The sequence below is a fragment of the Talpa occidentalis genome, unplaced genomic scaffold (genome assembly GCF_014898055.3).
Source record: "Talpa occidentalis isolate TD23 unplaced genomic scaffold, MPIMG_talOcc4v2.1 talOcc4.11, whole genome shotgun sequence".
NCBI lineage: Eukaryota > Metazoa > Chordata > Mammalia > Eulipotyphla > Talpidae > Talpa > Talpa occidentalis.
Window position 1 is genome coordinate 79,723,483 of NW_023601104.1, and position 24,107 is coordinate 79,747,589.

Here is a 24,107-nt window from a genome sequence, read left to right on the forward strand (position 1 = left end):
TTGCATTTGAGATACTTTGTTCCTCTTCTGACACTGAAGATGTGCCATCTTTGCCTCCATTCTCCTCTTCTTCTTGCTGTCAGGTTGATCTGCTTGGATTGCGGCTCATGCTTGTTGTTGATGGAGCCCCAGGCCCTCTGAGACCTTCTGTGGTTGCTGTGGATCCTTTGTTTATAAGCAGGGTTCTTCCCAGATTTGAGGAAGAATTTGATTCTTAATCCTGTGCTCTCCCCAGAAATAAACGGGACACAATTTGAGAACAACTTATATTTGCTTCAAAGGCTGCGTTGGTCCCGTAGGAATACGCCCGGCTGCAGCTGGTTTGCCTTGGCGCGTGTCGGGAATTCTCCTGTCGTCCACCAGAGGGCCCCGGTCCTGCACGGGAGAAACCACCTGGGCTGCAGGGGAGCCGGGTTTCTCCTGCAAGGCGGCGGCGGAGGCCTGGCCCTCAGACTCCGACCCTCTCAGCTGGCACTCTAGATTTTTTTTCCAATTTTGAACCTGTTCTCATTAACTGTGATCATTGGAGTGCATAAAATTGGTCTTTTTATACACACACGCAGATATCAAGTACTTTGCATATATATTAATGATATAAACCATAGACCTGAGAGTTCCGCTTCAGTTTTAGAACTCACCTTCCTTTTGCCCAGGAGTGTAACAAATTGTTCCAGAAAGCTCCTAGCTCACTCCCATAAGGGCTGTGACCTGAGCAAGCCATTTCATTGCTGTGTCACAGCAGATCATTCAACAGCTGGCGAACTCGGTGCTCCTGTGACTGGAGGGCACAGGAGACACCCTGCATGGTCAATTTCCATCTCGCAGCCTCCCCCAGTCATAACACTGGCACCTGATCCCGTCTGTGCCAGGCCTGACTCAAACGCCCCCACCCCGCACCCCTCCATCAGACGGCCCTTTAAACCTGGGATGCCAGTCACGTTGCCTCAGTCCCACCCTCATTTCATACAGTTCAGATGCTCTTCCTTTGGCACAGAGTAGGGGTTTCATCTGTGACTCTGGAAGAAATTAGACCATCTTATCCATGCCCATCTCTTTTTCATCTGTAGTGATTTCCTTTTCCTCATGATACTTCAGTCCCAGGCACATGGGTTTTGAGCCTGTGGGCACAGCGCCCACATTAGCGATGGCGGGGAGAGCAGAGTCAATGGCGTGTCCCAGGGCCCAGCAGCTAGTTCTTATTCATGTCTCTGTTAGATTTCCTTGGGCGCTGCTTGGAGTCCCGAACACAAGCTTTTCTTTTAATGCCTCCATAAAGCCACGGATCTGTTCTCATCTGGTGTGTGTGGGTGAGGAAGACGGGAGTATTTATGCACCAATGCCGATAAGCCATTATCTTAAAGCTCTGGGGCTGTTCTTGTGAATGGGAGTTCTGGGATGTCAGTAGATATAAGATACGAATTAATGGTCCTTGTGAGTGCTTGTAACATACAGAAACCACAATCACTTTGATTAATACCGTTGCTTGATTTAAAATGTCATCCGAGAAGAGAGCCAAATACCTAGAGCTTCTGCCACCGCCTGCAGAGGCTGGCTGACAGGACTGCACCGGCTGACCCGCGCGGTTGCTCTTCGGAAAGATGAGATGTGTTCTAATGAGCAGGTTATAAATATCACTGAGTTATGTCATAGGCAGTGGCAGTGCTCAGCATGGAGGGACCAGCTGGGAAGTCTCCTGGCTGCACAGGCAGACCCTGCTCTGAGAGGAGACATCAGGCAGGGCCTGGATACACTGACCAGGATATTGTTGAAGTTATTTGTCCCTTAATGAAATGTGTCACCAAACATGTCTCTGGGAGGTGGGCCAGGGAGATGAGTTGTGTTCTGATCCCAGCCAGGCAGCATCTGGTTCCGGCCAGCATACACTCGCTCTCATGGGGACCTTGACCTGCGTCAGTGCAGGGCTGGGCTGGATGGTTGTGGGTGGATTTCCTGGGCAGTGATGTTTATTCTGTGATATGCAGAGTGGTGGCTTCATGGAGAACTCCTTTTCCATTCCTTTCACCCTCATCTTGCCCATAAAAATCACCGCTTTTATACACACTGCACAGTGCCTTGTCAGTATTCTGTTCCTGCCCTCTTTTGCCCCCACCACCTTTTCAATGAAAAGATAGATTTCACTGTATTCATGGAGCAGGAAAACTATGGGTATTGGAAACTTGAAGACAGACCCTTAGACAATAGCTTTTTTTTTTTTTTTTAAGCCTCAAAACTAATTTTCAGATTTTTGTTTTCTTGAGAAATTTTGATTGTGGAAGCATAAAGCATGTGAAAGCATCAACTCTAGGTAAGGCTTATTTCTAATGTGAGCAAAAATGGACAGACTTATGCAGAATAAGAGTTTGCTTCAAATCTAGCCAACAGCTTTTATGTAGACAAAATGCATTGAAATATGTGTATAAAATATTTAATATTAATACATGCCAGATGGAAACCCTGTCAAATTCTGTCTGCACACAGGAACTTGACAAGAGGAGTCGGGAGATTCAGAGAGATCCTCAGAGCTGTAGAAACGAGAACAACTCAAAACCTCCGGATGGTAAGTGTACTGACAACCTGACTGAGGCCGCAGAGCCTGTGTTTTCTCTCTTGTGTATATAAATATACGTGCGCTTTACTGAGGTATAATCTACATGCCCAACAGTTCACCCATTTAAGGCCAATGATTTTCAGTACAATCACAGAATCATTCAGCTAGTACTGATATTTAATTTCAGAATGTTTTCAGCACCCCCAAAAGAAGCCCCATACCTATTAGTAGTCCATTTCTCTCACTACCACTAATTTGCTTTCTTATTCTATGGATTTGCCTGCTGGGGACACTTCCTCTCCTTGGAATCCTAGACTATGTGGTGGTGGTTTTGGAACTGGCTTCTTTCACTTAGCATCGTGTTTCAAGGTTCATCCAAGTGGTGGCAGGTGTCCTTCCTTCATTCCTTTTTGTTACCAAATAACATTTCATCATGTGCCTATAACGCATCTTCTGTGTCCAGTCATCAGATGATGAGTGACATTTGAATGGTTTCCACATGGCTACTATGAATAATGTTGCTATGAACATCCTTATAATTTCAAGTTTTTATGTGGATGTAGGTACCATTTTTCTTGGGTCTATGCCCAGGAGTGGAATTGCAGGATCATTTGGTAATACAACCTCGAGCTCTATGAGGAGTTTCCAGACTGTTCTAGACTGTGTTCCAAAGCACATGCACTGTTTTACAAAGTTTGCAATGATATCATTGCAGTGGTGGGAGTTCTGGCTTCTACACAACAGCACTTGTTAGAGTCTGTCTTAGGTGGAGCCATCCTAGTGGGTATGAAGTGCTGTCTCATGGTTTTGTTGATGTTGAGCATCTCTCCATGTGTTTATTGGTAGATAGTGCCCCCTCTTGCATGATAGACTGCAAGTCCTCCCAGATGCCAGTGTGGTGAAGGGGTCAGTGTGCACTAATGGTTCAAACCAGAACCCAAGCAAGCAGAGCAGATTCCACCCTAAGGAGCGCCTAGTTGCTTGACTTATATTGATATTATATGATAAAGCTTAGAAGTGAGAAATACAGAAGCTGGTAAAAGAACCAATTTGGTTCCCCAGTTAACACAAATTCACTCTTCCTTTTTAATCCTTTCACTTTCCTGTCTGGGGGTGGTGTGATGGTTCATTAATTAAGCCTCGGTAGCTCACCCTTCAGAATCACAGTCATTGAGGGCCTGGTGCCTAGACCTAAACAAACGCCCCAGTCACAGCTGAAGTACAAGCCCCTTGCAAGATCGCAGTTTCTTTCGTCTTTTGTTGTCTGTGCTGGCCTCCACATCCTCATGAATCCTTGAAATGTGTGAGATTTCAAGGCTCAGGGCAGGGCTGAGGCTGCTGCCACGGGAAATGAAGCCTTGTCTTCATTTTTGGCATGTGCAGGGTTTTGGGATGCAGACATAGAGCTCACAGGGCCACATGGCTGAGCCATAGACTTACCCAGAATTATAGGGGTGAGACAAGATGAGCAACTTCACAGACACACGCACACACCTCCACCACCTCCATCACCACCAGGAACTCACTTGGACTTCAATATTGATTTGTATGTCGGTGTGAATTATAGGTGCCTTAAGAAGCTCAACCATTTTGATATGCAGAGTTTTTTAAGGGGGAAAAAAAGCCCATCAAATAGGTATCATTGCCAAACGTCTTTTCTCTCAAATTGAATTGCTCTCAGCATTTCATAAAACTTCTCAACTGGTTGGTATAAACAGCTCCTCCAAGCTTTGGAAGCACAATGAAAGTGACTGATTATATTGGCAAGTGTTTTTATAATTGTTTTTAAGAATCACATTTAAAAAGCCAGTCTTTGAAAATTGCTTAAATATGGAGCGTTTGTTCCCATTGTTGACTCTCAAAAACATTCATATTTCATCAGGGAAAAGAATGTTTTTCCACCATTAAAAGGTGTGAGTGCATTGAACACACCGTGGGAATCAGCTGTAGCTTACTTCAGTGTTGTTTTCTGAATTAGAGGTCCTTTCATTATTGTCTAAGGTTTATGATTTTAAAATCAATGTATTTTATCTTTTAAACATCCAGTGAGGTAGGATTCTGAATAGAGGTGGTTTAGGAAGAGAGGGAGGTTTCTTCCATTTTATTCCTTTTACTGGGAAGTGCAGTGGAGGGTCTTCTAAAGAAAGTCAAACTTTCTTGAATGAACCTTCAGTTGTTCGCTGGTCAGTGTTTTCAGGAGGGGAGCTGCTTCCTGGGGTGAAGTATACCTTTGTTCTCAGTTGGTGATCCTCAAGTGACCCAAGTCAAAATGTTTCTAATTCCTCTAGTGCTTAGCTAAAGGGTACATCAGAATTATGTGAGAACCTGAACAAATAGCATGTCCCTGAGCCTGATCTCAGAATTGCTAGCTGAGTACATTTGAGCACAGCCTAAGAACCTGCATTTTCTAGTTTCCACAGGCTTGTCCAGCCTAGCTGAGAAACACCTCCTACGCCTTATTACTGCTGTCTGGTTTGCACTGCATGTCACCAGCTAACGCCATTCAGAAGGCAGTGTTTCCATCAACCCGAGTAACTGCATGGTTCTTCTCAGATTGGCTGGTGATTGCGAGTTTGAGATATTTTTATGAGGTGGAAAAGTTGCTTTGTAAACATCTGTCTGGTGTGAGACCACAGCAGAGGATTGAAAAGTACATTGAGAGCTACCCCACTCCCAATTCCTAAATCCTTTGGAGTTAAGTACGCCAGGGAATTGAAAGCAGGTTTTTAGACAAAAGCTCATGTATGAATGCTTGTAGCTGCATCATTTACCAGAGCAACAACATGGAAACCATCCAAACAGCTATCAACTAATGACTGGAGAACCCAAATGTGGTATATCCATACCATGGAAGATCAGTCAGCCATAAACAGAAACAGAGCGCAGATACATACTTCCAGATGGACAAACCTCGCACACACGATGCTGAAAGAAAGCAGCCAGACACAAAAAGGCCATGTGTTGCAGGATTCCATTTATATGAAATGTCCAAAATGGGCATATCTATACAGAAAGCAGATTGGTTGTCTGGAAAGAGGGGAAATGGAGCGTCACTATTTAAAGGGTATGGGAGTTCCTGTTAGGGTCATGAAATATTCTGGAACTAGATGGAGGTGATGGTTGCATGACATTGTAAATGTGCTGAGTGCCTCTGGATTGCACATAGATCAGTGGTAAATTTTATATTCTGTGACTCATACCACAATCAAAAAAACATATAAAAAGGGGAGTTCAATGATCACATTTGTTTATGAACGTTCTTTCAGGCCTACTTCCCTCCTTTCTTTCCTTTAATTCTGAATTTGTTTGATAGTTACCAATATTTTTTAGGCCTTTAAACTGCAAGCTAGAAAAGCCTGAGAATAAAAAGTAAAAGCTATGGTAGATATTGGTAATCTTGCTGGTAATTTCTCATATTTAACCTCCTTTTCTGAACTTCATTTGAGCTTCCAGGGAACACAGCCAAATATCCAGCTTAACTGGTTGTGCACTGATGAAGTTAGGCCTTTAAAATTCTTCCCCCACATCAAAACCTCATTTAAAAACTGCCTCTGGAAGGTTAATACCTGGGGGAATGAGACCTAGGATGAACTGCGAGACAGTGGACAAGCAAACTGTTTATTTAGGGTAGGCATTTTTACAACTGCAGAATCCTTCCTTGACTGATATTGTCAGAAAGTGAAGTTTCTTGTTCATTTTTTTCCCTTTAACATTTTTTTCCTCAGCTGTAGTGAGTGCAGGTTATTTTTGCCAGTCAAGGCTTCCAGCAGAAGTCATTAGCTTATATGACTGCAGTGAGATGAAAATGAAGCTGTAATGGAAGGTTTAGGAAAACAGTTCAGGAACTGTTTAGGCCCTGAAAATTGTGTTCTTATGAGATCTTTACAGATGGCTCAGTTGGGGATGATAGGAGTGCATTTAATTTCACATTTTTATAGACATTTAGAGCCAGTGGGTCTTACTTGGGAATAATCAAGAAAATTTGCCTTTACCCAGTGGTTATCAGAAACCACTAAGCTAGTGATTTGGTTGCATTTAAGTTCCCTTGTGGTGTTTTAGGAGATTTCACATGGATAAAAGCCGAGCAAAGTTCCCTCCTGGAACATAATTTCTTTAATTTGCAGGAAAAATCAGCCTTCTTTCTCCGTGTCTTTCAAAGACTGCAAAAACTTTGTGGGAAAACTGGTTAAAATTTTATTTGCCTCCTCAAACTGATCATGAGGTGGCTAGATTACCTTGGAATGCAGAGCTTCTATTTTAAGAGGGATTTTTTTCTTATTTGTCACTTGAAAGATTATGAGGTAAATGAAAGGATACATATCAGTTAACAAAATACTTCTTGTTAGATGCCACTCACTGACCGTACATTGCACTTTATCATGTATGCACTATTCTTGGCAGTGGATCTACAAAGAGTTTGAAAGTGTAGTAATGTGCATCTAATTCAGGAGGCCAAGGTCAGGTATGCTGGGGTTTACAGTGAGAAAGGGAGATACCTACTTATCTTTGAGGAAAAGGTCTTTCTTGGTCAGTGACCATTGCCCCTATTCTGCCTTCTTGATTCTTTTGTTCTTTCTTACATTGTCATTTTGTGGCTGTTGTACTGTTGTCATCTTGCTTATTGCTAAACGAAATCTGTTTTATGAGCAAGTATGTGTGTGTTTGTGTGTGTGTGTGAACACTCAGATTATTCACAAAACTTTTCCCACTACTATCCCTTATACCCTTTTGACCCCTTCTCCCTCCCTCTTCCTTAATAACTTAGAGATCTCCCTTTATTCATTTATGAATGTCCTATCTTGCCATCTCAGTTCATCTGCTGTGATTCCTCGCTTTATTCATATACAAGAAAACATCCAATATTTGTCTTACCTTTCTGACTTGCTTTAGTACACATACATCCCTCAAACTTCTTTCATTTTGCTATAAAAGGCAGCCTTTCATCTTTCCTTCTAGATGAATAGTGTCCATTGTGTGGACAGACCACCTCTCACTCCAGCCTCAATCAGTGGGCATTTAGGTTGTTTCCATGTTGTAGCTGGAAGGCCCGGGGGCATGGAGAACAGGTACTCAGATGCTGAGTCCTGTGGTGGGACCACCTAGCACTGACCCCTGACTCTCTAAGAAGAAACATATTCTAAAAATCTACACTGGACATCATCCTAGCATCAGTGAAGATGCTAGGCCTAACACCATCTAGGTTGAGTACTGGCTTTTTGCCAAGATGGGACTTGATCAGGCATCATTCGGGAAGTGGTGAAAATATCTGCAGTTCATCTGTTTTTTTATAAGAACTGAGGTAAAAGTTTCAGGTATTAAACACTTTAGTGTTCCAGAGGGTACTAAAGGCAGGGTGATACTGAAGGGCGTGACTTGTTTCTTTGGTGTTCACATATTTTGTTGTGTCATATTTTCTTTTTTGTCATGGATACAATTTTAATCATAGAATTAAAAAATGTTTAATTATGAGTCTTAGAATAGTGCCTGGCACAACGTGATGACTGAAAAATATTTACTGAGTGAAATAGTTTCATGGCCCTGCCTTTGCTCCTGTGTGTCCCCAGACAATAGCCAGGCAGTTGGCGGAGATCTTGTTGCGGGGCATGTGTGAGCAGAGCTACTGGAACCCTCTGGAGGAGCCGCCCTGTCAGTCGCCTCTGGATGATCCTCTTCGGAAAGGAGCAAACACCAAAACCTACACACTCACTCGGAGAGCCCGCGTCTACTCGGGAGAGAAGTATGGACTTGACGTCTTTATGTGTAGCTTAGGAGACAGGCGGGAAACTGCAGGGAGATTCAAGGATGTGTAGAAATTTAAGGGCAGACTTTTTCCCCTACAGAAGAACTAGAGGAACAAGTCTCATTTACCAATTTAATTGGAGATAACTCATTACTTTTCCTAACTTCAGCAAATAGCTGTGTACTAGCAGGGACATATCAAGTAGGAAAATACTGTTCTCAGCCATCACTGTTGGTCTTTGGGATTTGCACTCCATTTGTTAGAAGTTATGCAGCCATTGGTCACTACTGCATAAGTCAGACAGGACTTTTCTCTTTTCTTGAGTAGATCATTGATCCTTTTTGTATAAAAACTTGTTTTGTGTTGAATTAACTGTGAGAAGGATAATTAAATCATTTGCACATGATTGGAAGGTGATGTCACTTCAGCACTTAAATGTTTAAGTTTAAATTTGGGACTTGATCAGCTATGAAGAGAACGAGCCCCTACAGTCCCTCCCCTGGTCGGGAGGAGTTTCTGGGAGGGAGAGACCCAAGAAGAGCCAGGAGACTGGAAAAAAGTCATTGATTCCTTCCCGATTCCTCCCATCAGTGCCTTTACTTCCCATCTTTGCCTGTCCCTACCAGGACAAGCCAAGACAGGTGCCTTTTTAGAATCTCTGCATGAAGGAAGAGAGAATATACTTGAATAAACATGGAAAAAAGACATTGTTTGTTATCAAATTGGAAAAATGATGGAGAGATGGCAGGCTGCTGCTTGTGAGGCCCAGGGAAAGTGTGCGGAAGGAGGGCGTGACTTCCTAAGGTGTCACTTCTGAAAATGATTGTGGCCTTTTCAAAGGGGCCTTTTCAAGGCAGCTGCCTTTTAATCCTTTTAAGATGACCTGGCATTTCTCTCCTTCTTTCTCTTGTTGTTTAGTTTGCATTTCTTTGTATGGACTCAGACAAATGAACATACTCTATTTTCCCCCGAGGTTTATTTGAATTGAGTTGTCATCCCCCTTGTCCAAGGCCTCATTGAACCATTCACAGCCCGTGTTTACTCTTTAGTCCTTATCTAGATACATAGAACATCTGTTCTAGCAAGTTCTAAACTCTCACTTAAAAAATGCTGATCACCTTTTTTACAAACTATTTAGAAGCAGGAATGGGATTCATTTTTAAAGTTATGGTCTTAAAAATAGACCCTAGATTTTTTTCCTGGTTAGATGCTTCTTAATAGCAAAGTGTGCCAGGTATATTGAGGAATTTCAGTTTTCACTCTTTCCTCCAGTCAGTTGGGACCATTGGCTGGAGCTCTGTATCTGTGGGGGAGCTATTCCAATGTGATCTTCTCCTGGGAGGCAGAAAACTTGCAGAACTGGCCACTACCCCTTTGCTTCTGGAACCATTCAGATATGGTCATGCTCCTGATATCACCTTCCCCATATGAACAGGAGAATTATGGAGGCAAAATGTGGACCTGGAAAATGCAGTTAATAGTTAAAGGTAAAAAAAGTAGTTAAAGGGAACATGCTGCTACGAGCCCTGGTAACTGAGTCACAACTTCTGTTTCACACAGATAAGCACAGTCATTGGGTTTCTTTTTTAAATTGTTTTATTGAGATGTCATTCACATACTATATATATATAATTCACTCTTTAAAGTGTCCAGTTCAGTGGCTTAATATATTCACACTGTTGTCCTTCCATTATCACGCTCAGATTTAGAATATTATCCCAAAAATAAATCTGGCACCCCTTAGCGGTCACCCGTAATCCTTTGCATTTTCATGTGAATTTTAAAATCAACTGTCCATTTCTGATTAAAAAAAAGAAAGAAAAAACAGCTGTGATTTTATTGGGAATTGCATTGAATTTATAAACCATATTGAGTTTTACAGTCTTTTAAGTCTTTTTCATGAACATGGAATGTTTTTCCATTTATTCCTTTTAACAAAATGCTTTACTTTCTGACAACAAATTCTGGTTGTCGGGGTATGAGGTGTACATTCTTTTTGTTAAACTTATTCCTAGGGTCTTTTTTATGGGTGTTACCCATTTTGATGGCCTCATAAATAGATTGATTTCTAAATTTTGGTTTTGGGTTGTTCATTGCATACAGAGAATTACAGTTGATTTACTATATTGATCTTTTATGTTTGCTGAGTCTTGCTAAACTCACTCATTAGTTCTAAAAAAATTTTTTTAAAGATTTATTTATATAAGAACTGGAGTACAGGCTAGATGTGCGGGAGGGTGAGAGGATTCACCAGAGACAGAGCAGAGAACAGAACAGGCAGACTAACTGAAATACACTGCTGCGAGGAGCAGCAGGCATGACAGGAGAGGTCTGCCGCACCATGTGGGACCCTTGCCAGCTGGCGGGGATTGAACCAGTGCTGCAGAGGCTGTGGACAGCTTCACAGTGCTGTGGTCAAACGCCTGCACCACCAGGGGAGACCCCTAGTTCTAATAGTTTTTCAGATTCCTTAAGATTTTCTCTATACTAGGTCATATCATCTGCCAATAGAGGTAGTTTTATTCCTTCCTTTCTAACCTCCATGTCCTGATTACCCTTGCTAGAACCATCAGTACAACGTTGAATAGAAATGTCAAGGTTGTACATCCTTGTCATAGTCCTTCTTTTCAGGAAAGCAGCTGGTCTTTCACCATTAAGTGTGATGCTCACTGTGGGTTTTCATAAATGCCCTTTACTGGGTTGAGGAAGGTCCCTTCTACTACCAGTTTGTTGAGTTTGTTTTTTTAAAAGATTTATTTATGTGTAGAAGAACTGGGGTACAGGCCAGAGGTGTGGGGGGTGAGAGGATTCACCAGAGACTGAGTGGGGAACAGAACAGGTAAATCTACTGAAATACACTGCTGAGGGGAGCAACAGTCGAGTCAGGCGAGGTCTGCTGCACCATGTGGGCAGCATTCTGGGCGGAGATCAAACTTGTGCTGCAGTGGCTGTGGATAGCTTCATAGGTTGCCTCTTAACCCCTTGGGCCACCAGGGAGGCCTGAGTTTGTTGACTTTTTTAAGCAGGAAAGGGTGTTGAACTTTGTCAGTTGCTTTTTCTGCCTCAATTGAAGTGATCATGTGCATTTTTTCCTTTATCCCATTGATGCTCGATGTATTATGTTAATTGATTTTCAGATGTTAAGCTAACCTTGCATTCCTGGGTAAATACCACTGAGTCATACTGTGCGATCCTTTTTATTTATTCTGAGTTTGATTTGATAGTATTTTATTAAAGATTTTTGCATCAATATTTGGAAAAAACTGGTCTCTAGTTTCTTATGATATCTTTATCTAGTTTTGCTGTCAATTATGCTGGCCTCATAAAAAGTGTTTGTGTTATTCCTTTCTCTTCTATTTTTTGAAAGAGTTGTAGGAACATTGGTATTAATTCTTCCTTAAAATTTGGTAGAAACACCTGTGAAGCCATTTGGTTCTGGGCTTTTCTTAGCAGAAAAGGTTTTTATTACTAATTTAATCTCTTGTCATAGATCTATTCATATTTTCTATTTCTTCTTGAGTTCTTTTTTGGTAGTTTGTGTCCTTCTGAAAATCTGGCTATTTCACTGAGGATATTTAAGTTGCTGGCATGCAGTTGTTCATAGTATTCCTTCATAATTTTTTTTTATTAGCCTCTCTTTCATTTCTCATTGTAGTAATGTGAGTCTTTTCTCACTTTAGCCATTGTTGGCTTTGATTCTTGAGCTGTTATCTGGTGGGATGTGGCTCAAAGGCTGTATTTTTTGCAGGAATTCCCTAGTATCATAGCCAGGCATAGGATAATTATAAGGACATCGTGAACCTTGGAGTTGACATGCCATTACTTTAAAATCACCTTCCTTATGCACTATAGGTGCTCAAGGCTCTCCTTGCACCTAAACAGAGTCTGCATTGAGTCGGATGGTGCTGTTGATCTTTACATGTCCAACTTGTCATTTTTTGTGTAATAGCTAATGATGACAGAAGTAAAATGCAGCTGGGTCGACTTGGATTAATTTCTCTTGCATCATTGTTTCTACTGCATATAGTAAAGCCTGTTTCATATCCAGGGACATTTTTAAGAAAGGGCTATTATCTGGGAGACTTGGTAAGATTGTGATTGCTATTTATAAATGAGGATTCTTGCCCTTTTTGCTTATTCTTCTATAAAGTCAGATAATGAGTTGGTAAATTCATCCAAAGTAAGAAAATGAGCAATTTGCCTAAAGGTCAGTCAGTGAGTTAGTAACATGACTAGGATTAGAACACGCCTCCCCATTCATAGCCCAGCAGCATCACCACTGCCACCTCTCCCACCAGCCTTCCAGTAGTCCACCTCACACATGTCCTCACTGCCCACTGATCTTGTTTCTTCTTGTCAATCAGCTTCCTCTGGGCTTAGGGCCCAGTGTTTCACTCCACTTTGTAGATACCTGACAAATACCTCCCCAGAGCCCTAAGAGGAGTATATCAAAAAAAGAAGGGCCCCAAATTTCACCATCCATCCTGAGGTTCACACTTCCCTGAAGAGGGTAGAGGGAAGGGATGGCCTAGGGAATTCATAATGATTGAGGGGGCCATTCCAGTGTGATGTTTTCGGGTGTGTATCTGAACTACTCCTTTTCCCTCTTCTGCCTCGCCTCTCCCTGCCAGCCCTGAGAACTTTGCAGAGCTCCTGAATCCCTATCTTGCCTGCCTTGAAAGGAAGGGTAGAGGAAGTGGGATTAGAGTCAGTTAATGTGCTACTTGTTAGCAGCTCTAGTAAAAATAACACAACCCAGCATTTAAGCAGGCTGGATGTCTCAAATGGAATTTGGGGATTATCTATGGACAGAATTGGCTGGAGTTAGGTCACAATTAGCATGGACTCTCTCTCTCTCTTTTCAATTAGTCTGGACAATGCAGAACTGGCTGGCCCAGAGAAAATGGCTGCTGCTTTGTTACTGTTTTAACTTGTAAGGCCTCAATTGTAATGTTACTACTTTACTTGTAAGGTCTCAATTACTTGAAAGCACAAGCCAGGATATCAGGAAATGATTACTAGATAAACACATGTGCGCACATGTGCATACACACACATACACACACACGGGAAGGGAAGGGCATCCTTAATTCAAAACTTGTAGACTCTGTCTCTGAATCTGAGTGGCAAGAAGTGTTCCATCTTCTAAAAACCAGTGTCTTCAAGCTCCCTCTTTAAGCAAATCAACTGCAAATCCTAGAATCTTACTCCTCATTCTCAGGCCAGCCCTTGCAAGCGCCTGGGGCCACCCATCAGGAGAGCCCCGTACCAAGGGGATGCCAGAGCCATCAAAGAGTGCAAGGCTCTGTACTGCTCCTTGTCTGTCTGCTCTTCATGGCCCAGTAGGAAGATATAAATTTAGTCTTTAGTTACCATTGGGAAGATAAAAATTTAGTTTTTAGTCATTTCCAAAACATCTAGGAGCTTTTTAATCAAGTTCATTTTTATTGCACTCCTCTTCTATTCCATGAAAATAATTGAGTTGGCCCAGTTGAGGATACCACTCACAAGTCCATTCAAAGGATTCTGGAGTTTTAGATTGGGGGGTGGGGGGGAAATGCCATGACTCTATAAAAATGCTCAAAAAACAAAAATAGGATATAGAGACTGGAAGTTGGAGTTATGTTTGGGTTGTATTGTTCTCTAATCCTGAGCAACATTGAGCTTAAAACTTTTTCTTAATCCACAATTTTAGAGTTCAGCCAAATTCCAAAAACAGCAGTAAGAGAACTCTTATATGCTACCCCATAGTAAACGTGTGTTTAAGTAAGATAAACACTAATGCTTAGAGTATTTGAGAAATTATTCAAACTCAAAAATTGCTTCTGGTCTCTTATTTCATCTAAATGATAATATGAGATATGCCATCTAGCCAGTCTCAGCTGTAGGGCATGGGGCAGTGGAATGCCTGCAGTTCACCCCTCTTTCTTGGGTATTATTTGCTTGTATTATTTAGATCATGTCAGTGTGTAGTGATCTAAATTTCTGCCTCTATAATCGTCACATATGTTATTTGGGCATTTAACCTGGTTTTTGTCATTTTGTTTTTGCCCTGCTATTAAAAATGCATAGTTAAAATGTATACATCTCACAGGTTATGACAATTATAAGGAAATTAACTCATGTCCAGGTTATATGGTATTTTTCTTGGGTTCCAGGTAAAATCTAGATGCTTTAGCATTCAGATCTCTCATTATTTATGCAGTTTGTGTGATCTCTTAGTTGCCATATATCAAAGTTGATTTTCTTTATACAGCATATTTTGTCCTCAAGAAAATACTGAAGAAGCCCTGTTGTTACTGCTGATTAGTGAATCAATGGTAAGTAGAATGTGTGTTTATATTTTCCTTTCCCCTGTCCTCTAATCCCTTTTTTTAAAAAGATTTATTTATTTACTTATACAAGAACCGGGGTACAGGCCAGATGCATGGGAGGGTGAGAGAATTCACCAGAGACAGAGTGGGGAACAGAACAGGCAGACTGACGAAATACACTGCTGAGGGGAGTAGCGGGAGAGACAGGAGAGGTGTTGCGCCATGTGGGACCCTCGCCAGCTGGCCGGGATCGAACCGGCACTGCAGAGGCTGTGGACAGCTTCACAGCGCAGTGCTCAACCACCTGCGCCACCAGGGGAGGCCCCTCCTCTAATCCCTTTTTTGATCACTCAATCAGCATAGTGACTTTTTTCTTGGGAAAAGAATACTTTCTGGGGTCTCCCTGGTGGCCTAGGGGTTAAGTCTCAGCACGCTATCACCGCTACAGCCTGAGTTTGATTCCCGGCCAGGGAGCTGACCCACATATGGCGCAGCAGACCTCTCCTGTCTCTCCTGCTGCTCCCCTCAGCAGTGTATTTCAGCTGATCCACCTGTTCTGCTCCCCACTGTGTCTCTGGTGAATCCTCTCACCCCTGCACCTCTGGCCAACACCCTAGTTCTTCCACGCAAAAAAAATTAGACATTAAAAAAAAAAGAATACTTTCTGCAGAGGATCCCTGGGTGGGAAAAAAACAATAGGTGTTTAAAAAGAGGGGTGCTTCTTAATTCTTGAACTGACTAGAAATGTCCCTTGGACATCCTGGAACACAGGAGCTTCCATTCCCTTAATAGTTAGCAGATATCTGAGTTCATTCATTCATCCACCAAGCATTGCTTGTAATACAAATGTATATGTAGGTGAACTACAGCAAGAATGTCTCCCAAGAAACCTTAGAAGGGGAAAGAAGCCCCATAGGGTAACCTTTCTGAGCCTTCATAGCTGCCTCAATGGGAAAGAGAATTTGGGGATAACTCATTTGGCTGTGGGAACTTCTGCTTGGGGAACAGGAGCTGGAGCTGCTGGCTGGCCTCCTGCTCACGCCCTTCCCCCGCAGGGTAACACTCCAGCCCCAGGGCTTGCTCCTGCTGCCAGGCTATGTTTTCTTAGTGTTTGGCCAGGTATCAAGTTTCGGGTCTAGAATTTCATCGCACTTGGGTTACTAGGTTTCTACTCTGCATATTGCTAGGCATAGCAATGATGACCCCAGCTTGCAGCATTCAGGAGAAATGTATTGTGGTAGCTAATACCTCGGCAAGAAAAGGGTGTGTGCTGAGCACCTGAACAGAATGGGAAGTCCCAGGGACTTGACGGACCCAGAGGTCCTCATGTCCAGTCACTTCGTTTTACAGATGAGGAATCTGAAGCCCAGAGCAGGCGAGGCAGATGTGCCCTGTGGTGTCCTTTGCTGGCTCCAACAGGCCCCACTGCCCGCCCCTCCCAGAACTGCAGTCCAGCCAGCTGGAAGGGAAAGGAAGAAAAAATTGGGTTGGGGGGGGGGTAACTAAGTGAGATTGGGTGTTTCCCTTCTTCCCCAAGCACACGGTTTGTTTGGAGGCTTGAAGTGCTCTCAAGTTTAGAAATGGCCAGCACAGACACTCCTGCTGCCGGGACTCATCAGGGACAGTAACTTTCTTGCCTTAATTTAAATTTTCGGGGTTTTCTTGTTCTGTGAAATGGCCCTGAGGTGTTTACAGGAGCAAGACTGCTTGAGTTACCGTGCCTTTTTATTTGGAAGCACTTTGACGTCATTGGCCTCACTTCCTCTGAAGGAAACAGGTTGCCCCCTTGGCTCATCTTTCCCTGCCTGTCAGCTGGTAACTTAGGACGGTGTCATTTACATTCTCTGCCCTGCCTTGGCACGGGTGGGAAGGCGCATATGTGAGCAGGCTGGCACTTGGTAGATTAACAAGATGCTCCAGAGAAGGCAGCCCCACCTGCCCCATCACAGCACTGTGCTGGGGACCAGTTCACGCCAGCCTCCTGGGCGATGGCCTCACATCCTCAGCTGGACTGGACTCTTCACACCGGCGCGGGAACAGTTTGTTTCTGGTGGGCAGACTTGGTTGATTACAGTGTAAAAGTGACCACACATTGTAGATTTCCCTGAATAATTCTGGTTGAAAATACTGTGTTCCTTTGTCAGATGATGGGCTCCCACTTGGGAGGAATTTGGAAAACATGGCATCTTTCTAAAATGCTCATTCTAAGTGAGGGGGCCTTGAGTTTATCTCCACCTCTCCTGCCCTGTCATTGAAATGATTGATCTAACAGAACCCAAGTTAGACCCCTTTGACTCTGAGGTGTTTAATTTCCAGAAGCTGTCTTCAGAGGATGGTGAAATCCAGTGACATCATCAGTAACTGTGATGGATGAGGTTTCCAACCAAAATGACTGTGTTCTCCTTGTTAATCAGTCTGTAACTATGTAGGGAGGAATCTAAATTAAGTTGCCTTTGGGAGCCTTTTTTTTTTTTAATGTCCCTTGGCTCCTTGATTTTTCAGTTTTTAGAAAGAAAATGAATGTGATCAATTTCAGAACCAAAATGAGAGTTGCCTTTTTTTTGGTGTTGAGAAAAATCGTATTCTTTGTAGGTTCTGACTCTAGCTTTGAAACATAATTTGTTCATAGTCTCTCCACCTCAAGAAATTATTTGAAATTTACACTGCTTTATTAGCCTCAAGTCAAATCAATTTTCCCCAGGAGAAAGGGGTCATGAAGGCTATATTTGCACTGAGACAGTGTTCTGGGCTACTTATCTATTTGAGTTTCTGTATGATACCTTTTCATTCAAAAAACAGTGATAAAATGTCTCCAAAAGAAAGCAAGCCTTTGGTGTAACTTGAAAACCTCACATTGATCCCCCCCCCCCCCCACCGCCAGCAACATCAGTTTTGTTTTGTTCTTTTTCAGGCACTGGTCTCTGGGTGGAACATTTGTAGCATATCAATAAAACGAGACCACTTACAGCAGACCCTGTTTTCCTGGGAGGCTCTTCTCTTGGCTCAAAGGCCCTCCTAACAAGAAAAACTTAGAATGAGATCTTGAAAAGCAGGCTTATTTCCATAAGCAATGACTCACTTTGTAGGAAGTGGCCTGTCTTACATATTCGTATTTGTCTTTGACATTTAAGAGCAGGAATTTTAAAGTGAGTAAGTACTGAGGGGTGGCTCCAAGCACGTGCCTTGGACTCACACATTAGAAAGAATCGTTTGTCTCTTTGAGAGAAGGTGTGTGTGGCTTTTGGGAATAGCAGGCAGAAGGTGAGCCTCCTCTGCCTGAAGTGACCTCAGTGGCCCACTTACACAACCGCAGACAGGAAGGACCAGGGCCCCTTTCTGTGCTCCCAGAGATGGAGATATCCAGGACTTCTGTTAGCAGGGGAAAAGACAGGTAGAATCCTCCTTGATTGATTCTGAACTTCTGATGAGGGAGAAAAGGAAAATGAACACCAGTTGGAGTCTAATACATGTGAGATGTCTGGAGAAATCTGTAGGAAAATTAAATTTCAAAAGTAATGAAAACAAGTTGCTGTAAAGAACATTTGATTTCTAGGTAGATGGGATTACTGAGCTTAAACGTCCCTGCCCTATTTCTGTGCTAGGCAGCGGAGATGTGAAATTGGCAAGGTGCTCCCTTAAGTCCTCGGTAGTAATAGCTTTTAAAACAAAAATCTGTTTTCTTCTTGCTTTCTCTTATACATCTGTTTTGTGCTTCCCTAAAGAATATCAGATTAGTCTTTGTTGTCTGTTCCCAGGAAGATGTCACATTGGGACTTGAATGCCGCTTTGTGAGAGAGGGAGAGTATGTTCTGTCTCTGTAGGTCTGAGGGAACTTGGCGGCACCATCCGGGACGGGCTGTGTGGGGCTGGGAATTGTCTCCGGCTCTTTAACATAAAGCAGAAGCAGGATCTACAGTGAGGCCTGCAGAGCCTGGCTTGATGGAGGGCCCTGCCGCCCTAGAGCACAGCAGTGTCTCCCTGAGGCTGTCTGTGAGCCTAAGCCCAGGATCAGTGCCGTGTCTGGATGCCACTCTGTACCATGGGCTGTGGTGCTCCGGGGACAAGCCCCTTATACCTGCGCTTGTTCTCCAGACCCTTGGTGGGCTGTTGGGGGCCAGAGGCCTCAAAGGGACTGGCCCACCGGCCACTTCTCTCTCATGTTGCTTTCAGGCCAACCGGGACGCCGTGCTGAGCAGGATACCGGAGCACAAGAGTGACCGCCTCATCAGCTTGCAGAGTGCGTCAGTCGTCTATGACTTGCTAACCATCGCTCTGGGGAGAAGAGGCCAGTACGAGATGCTGTCTGAGGTACAGCTCTAGGGTCTGGCTGACTTTGGGCGGCCCATGGTGCTAGGGGCTCAGGGCAGTGCGTGGGGCTGAGCCCGGCCCCTCCTCTGAGGCTCTGGCAGCCGCGTGACCCTGGGCCCACCCCTTAGCTTTGGTTTCATCCTGTTAAATGGGAATTGGGCAAGATGACTGGGAGGTGGAATTCAGTGTTGGTCCCTTCCCAGGAGAGGCCCCTGAACCCACTGGTTGTGCGTTCATGTGGGAAAGCAGGCGTCTCTCAAGCAGTTGCTCTGTTGGTGTGATTTCCACTGTAACCACAACCCTCCTATCTGGGGTATTCATTTCCTTGTAAAACAGGTTTATTCCATATGAGGTGTCAAGTCTTGACCACTGGTGAGTGCAACTGTGGTCAGCGTGTGGGGTAGAGACATAGCTGGAGTCCTGTGCTCATTCAGAGAGACCCCGGGAGGGCTGGAAGATGGGTGTTAGGCGCCGCCATCTCTCCCTGGCTTCTAAGAAACATTCAGGATGGAAACTTGACTGTTCTAAGCTTCAGAAGAAGCTGGCTAATCTGGGGCTGGGGATACACATTATTGGTTTGCTGCCCAGAACACCAAACCCTACCATGGTACTGCTGAATAAGCAACAAAATCACTTTTCTTTAGTTAGTGAAGGAAAGAGAAAGAGAAAGAGAAAGAGAGAAAGGAAAGGAGAAAAGAAAGAGAGAGAAAGAAGGGCTCATTTTGTTAAAATGAACTTTTCCATGTTATTTATCTTTCTCTTCTAAATTTATACACATTGCAACAGCCTCTGGGCACGAGGACAGGGAATGAAATACAGTAACAGCTTGGCTGAAGTCAGATAAGCCAACTCTCCCCCTGGCCTGCCAGTGCACAGCCACATTGGGCAGGAACCTGGGGGAACAGATGAGCCTGCGTGGCTTGGATCTTTTTTTAGCGTTTGGTTTGGTGACTACAGGGCAATGGTTACTCAGTCTTCCAGAAGAGCCCCTCATGGTCCAGCCAGATTATAGTGTGTGTCCAGATGTTCCTGTCACACCCATACAGCTCCCAGGATTTGGCCCAGGCCTGGATTGACCCAATTCTTCACCACTGTGGGTACTTTGATTTCCTGGGACCCTCTCCCTGTAGCCAACTCAGTTCCTGTCTGTTGCACCCACCTACATGGGGACAGTGCCACCCAGCTTGAAGGTGAACTTTCTCCTCTAGACCAACCACTAAACATCTTTGTGCATCCCAGGTGGAGTGGGGTTTGCACGTCTACTTCCCACCTGCCGTGCAGCCTTGCAGCCTTCTCCAGCTTGAAATTCGCCTACGCCCGAAACAGGTGTGAGGAGGTGCTGGGGGTGGCCGGCTTGGTTGGCAGGCTGGATGGCCCTTGCCCACGGGCTTCTGGTCGTGCCATGAATGACTCGAGGGGGATGGCTGTCACCTTAGCAGCATTCCTCTGCACACTGGCAGCTCCCCGGCATGTGCCTCCTCCAGGCACAGAATACTGGGACCTTGTTTTCATCCAGATGACTTTCCTCTTGTTATCACATGTGGCTTCCATCTTGTGGTCATGACTTGATGCCCAAGTCACTGGGCAGCGGGTTGGTTGCCAGAACCTTCGAAGTTCAGAATTCCCAACCATTTAAAATGCTGGAGATAGTGCCAGAGGCTGCCTCGAAGGTGCCAGAGTAGAAGGGTGGGTAAAAGAGAACTTGATCACTCTGTGTCCCTCACAGTCTTTTGGTTTTTGTGCCATATCTGCTTTACCTATTAAAAATATTAATCGACTGAAAAAACATAAAATAGAAGGCATTCATTTCCTCAACGCATGCACATACACACACAGTCACACACAGAGAAAACCCCCGGGGTGTGGATATGGCCATGAACAAGGTGGACCCTCTGCCCGTGACCTGCTTCCATCTAGAAGGAGGCCGCCAAGCAGCAGCAGTTGGTGTGACTGAGGTGGGCTCCATGTGGGGTCTATACCAGGATTAGAGCACGTAACATTGGCTTCAGCCTTTCTTGCTTTTTCTGCTCAGCTCTGCAGTTGGAACTTCCCCAGCAACGGCCATGTTGTCTGAAATCTTCAGGCTAAAACTGGAGGTGTCATAGGAAGAGTGAGGAAGCACCCAGGTTCCAGAGGCAGCCTGGTCTGGCTTGGTGTGGCTGGTCATGAAGATAGAGGCTGGGGGCTGGGGTTCTCTTGGCTCAGGGCCCTGGGTCCTCTCCTTGGTCTCAGGCCTCATCTTACTTAGGGCGTCCAACATCCCTTACTTGCTGGTATTTTTTCTTCTCATTTCCATTTTCTCAGAAAATTAGGTTTAAGAGTTTTTCTTTCTTTTTTTTTAAGATTTATTTATTTATACAAGAACTGGGGTACAGGTCAGAGGTGCGGGAGGGTGAGAGAATTTACCAGAGACAGAGTGGGGAGCAGAACAGGCAGACAGAGTGGTGGGGAGCAGAACAGGCAGACAGACCAAAGACATTGCTGAAGGGAGCAGTGGGCGAAGCAGGAGAGTTCTACCGGGTCATGTGGGTTTCTCCCTGGTCAGCCAGGAATTGAACCCATGGCTGCAGAGGCTGCTGACAGCTTCACAGCATGGTGCTCAATCCGCTGCACCACCGGGGAGGCCCGAAAGAGTTTTTCTTAAATGAGGTAAAATTCATGTGACATCAGCTTCACCATTTTAAAGAGTACAGTTCAGTGGCATTTAGTGTCTTCATCCTGTTGTGCAGCTATCACCTTATCTAATTTCAGAACATTTTCCTCACCCTAAAAGGAAATTCCATCCTCATCAAGAAGTTGTCCCCCATTCCTCCCCCTCACCTTCCAGTCCCTGTCAGCCACTAATCTTCTTTCTGACTATGGATCTGTCTTTTTGGGGTTGTTTCATATTAATGGAGTCACCCAATATGTGACCTTCTATGTCTGGCTTCTTTCACTTAGCATAATATTTTCAGAGTTATCCATATTGTAGCATGTACCGGCACCTCATTTCTTTTTATGGCTAAATAATATTCCATTGTTTGGACATACCACAGTCTGTTTATCCACTTATCAGTTGACGGCCATTTGATTATGATGAATAGTGTTCTTGGGGTACTTATATCACTTCTTTAGCCCCCACAGGTGTGAGCAATTGTCGTTCATCATGGCATTGCTCCCTGGAAGGATCTTTCTAAAACACAGGAATGAGTGTGCCACCCTCCGTTCAGAACCACTTTGTCCCTCTTCCCCTTCCTTTTTCTTCTCTCTCTTTTTATTTTGCTTTGTTTCCTTCTTGCTCTCATAATGAAATGGACTTCACTGTTTATCTTTCTGCCACATGTAACAGCCCTGAGACTCCTTGGAGAATCAGTACATACAGATATGGGAAGAAAAAAAAAGTCATTTAGAATCCCGCTATCCTGAGATATTTGACTACCCACTGAGTGTTAGAGACCATCTTTTCATGCCTCTCTTTATGAATATAAATGCATGTAAGTTTCAGGGAGTGAGCTGGTATTACACACATTTCATTGTTGATATCCCCAGTTCTTCCTCTCCCCCTGACTAACCCCCCAGTTATCCCTGCATTCTCAACCTCCAGACCCAGGTCAGCAACCTGTGTGTCCCAGACAACGGCCCTCTTCAAGTTCTGGGTCTGCCACTTCCCAGCTGTGTGATGCTGGCAAGTCATTAACCACCTGTGTCTCAGCTTTTCCATCTATTAAATGTGCATGTCAGGTCATCGTGAGGGTCATGTTCTTTAATCCATGTAACACTCAGAGCCAGGCACCGGGGAAGCAAAGAAGTAAACAGAAGAGGTCTTTGGACTTTGAGGAACTGCCAGTCTACTGAGGGCGATCAAACAGCATGACATGAAAAAGTGAGAGGTTAGAGAAGCTGGTAGTGGCAGGCGTGTTAGGTGCCAGGTGAGGGCACTGGGCCAATTGTAGCAACGATTACAAATAATGCGTACACAAATTCACCTTCAGGGCCTTGCAGGAATGAAAAGTGTAAGAGGAGAGGGACGCCTTTGTTTTCAGGAGGGCATCAGCCCAAGGCCCAGGAACCAGGACCTGTTCTCATGAAGGAGTTAGAGGGAGGGTTTGGCAGCCAGAAAGCATGGGGCCAGCTTTTCAGACCCCCAACATTGCAGACTCATTGTGAGCCCCGCTGAAAGGTTTGTGTAGGAAGGAAGGCTCCTTTTTTCCCCCTTCAATTTAAACAGCAGCACTAGTTGGCATGACAACCTGGGTTATTAAAAGCAAAGCAACAAGCACTGCTTCCTCTGTTTTTTAGAATGAACCCAAGCTGCTAAGGAGGTTTGTTTCTTGAATTTGACTATTAATGGCTCCATTTTGACAGAATGTTATGGGGTCGCTTTTGAAGAGAATGTGTGTCCTCTCTCCACAGACATGGCAGCTTTAAGACTGAAATCGTATTTTTATTTTTACCAGCTAACTCATATCTGTTTATGGTGAATCTCAACAGCACTGTAGTTCTGTGGGTAGAATGGTCTGGCTAGTGACTGTTCCACAAGGCCATTTTACAGACTCCAAGCCCAGATGCCTGTGATGGGGAGCAACGTGAAAAACTCTTGGGCATCTAACTCACTTGGCTTATGAGTTCACGGGCCTCCCATTCGTGGGTTTACATTAGGGTATGGTATCTCCAGCAGCCCCTCTGTGGAAACCTAACCAGGCGTCGGGGTCCCCCAAAGGCATGTGTATGGCCTGACAACAGGACCTTGGATTAGTGAGCATGCAAGACCGAGGGCTGTCTCCATGGCAGGTTTTCAGTAAAAACTGACTGATGAAGCCAATGCTTCAGAGTCAACCCACATTCTCATCCTGTTCCCCTTTCTTTGGTGTTTGAGGTAAGCTGTCCCCGGATGTGCAATGAGTGCATTTTCCCCAGAGAGGGCCAAGGAGTGTTTGTGTCCTCTCTCCACAGCAGGGGAAAATGTGGGCCCAGCGTGGCACCCACTGCTGGTACAGGCCCCAACTCTGGGCCAGCTCAGTGTGCCAGCCTAGCAGGCACCAGCTGTGTCATCTTTGCACAACAGGCCTGTCCTAAAGCTTAGCTACTTGCCTGGCCCTTGATTGGCACCTGCATTCCCTCCTCCATGGAAGTGTCTTCTGAATTAAGCATCATTGCTCCCTTCTTGAGGCCCTCAATGAAAAAACTTTTTTAATTTAGTAAAAAAATTAATGATGTC

At 44.3% G+C, this 24,107-nt stretch overlaps 1 protein-coding gene across 4 annotated transcripts in view; it reads left to right on the forward strand.

Annotated features, from left to right (window-relative positions):
- TTC7B (tetratricopeptide repeat domain 7B) overlaps positions 1–24,107 on the forward strand; it is a 216,069-nt gene that overhangs the window by 87,148 nt on the left and 104,814 nt on the right. For all 4 annotated transcript variants that reach the window (XM_037503711.2, XM_054691639.1, XM_054691628.1 and 1 more), the window contains 4 exons: positions 2,479–2,557; positions 8,113–8,285; positions 14,545–14,608; positions 18,773–18,910. In XM_037503711.2, the coding sequence (XP_037359608.1) occupies positions 2,479–2,557; positions 8,113–8,285; positions 14,545–14,608; positions 18,773–18,910 (454 nt within the window). The remainder of the gene's footprint in view (positions 1–2,478; positions 2,558–8,112; positions 8,286–14,544; positions 14,609–18,772; positions 18,911–24,107) is intronic.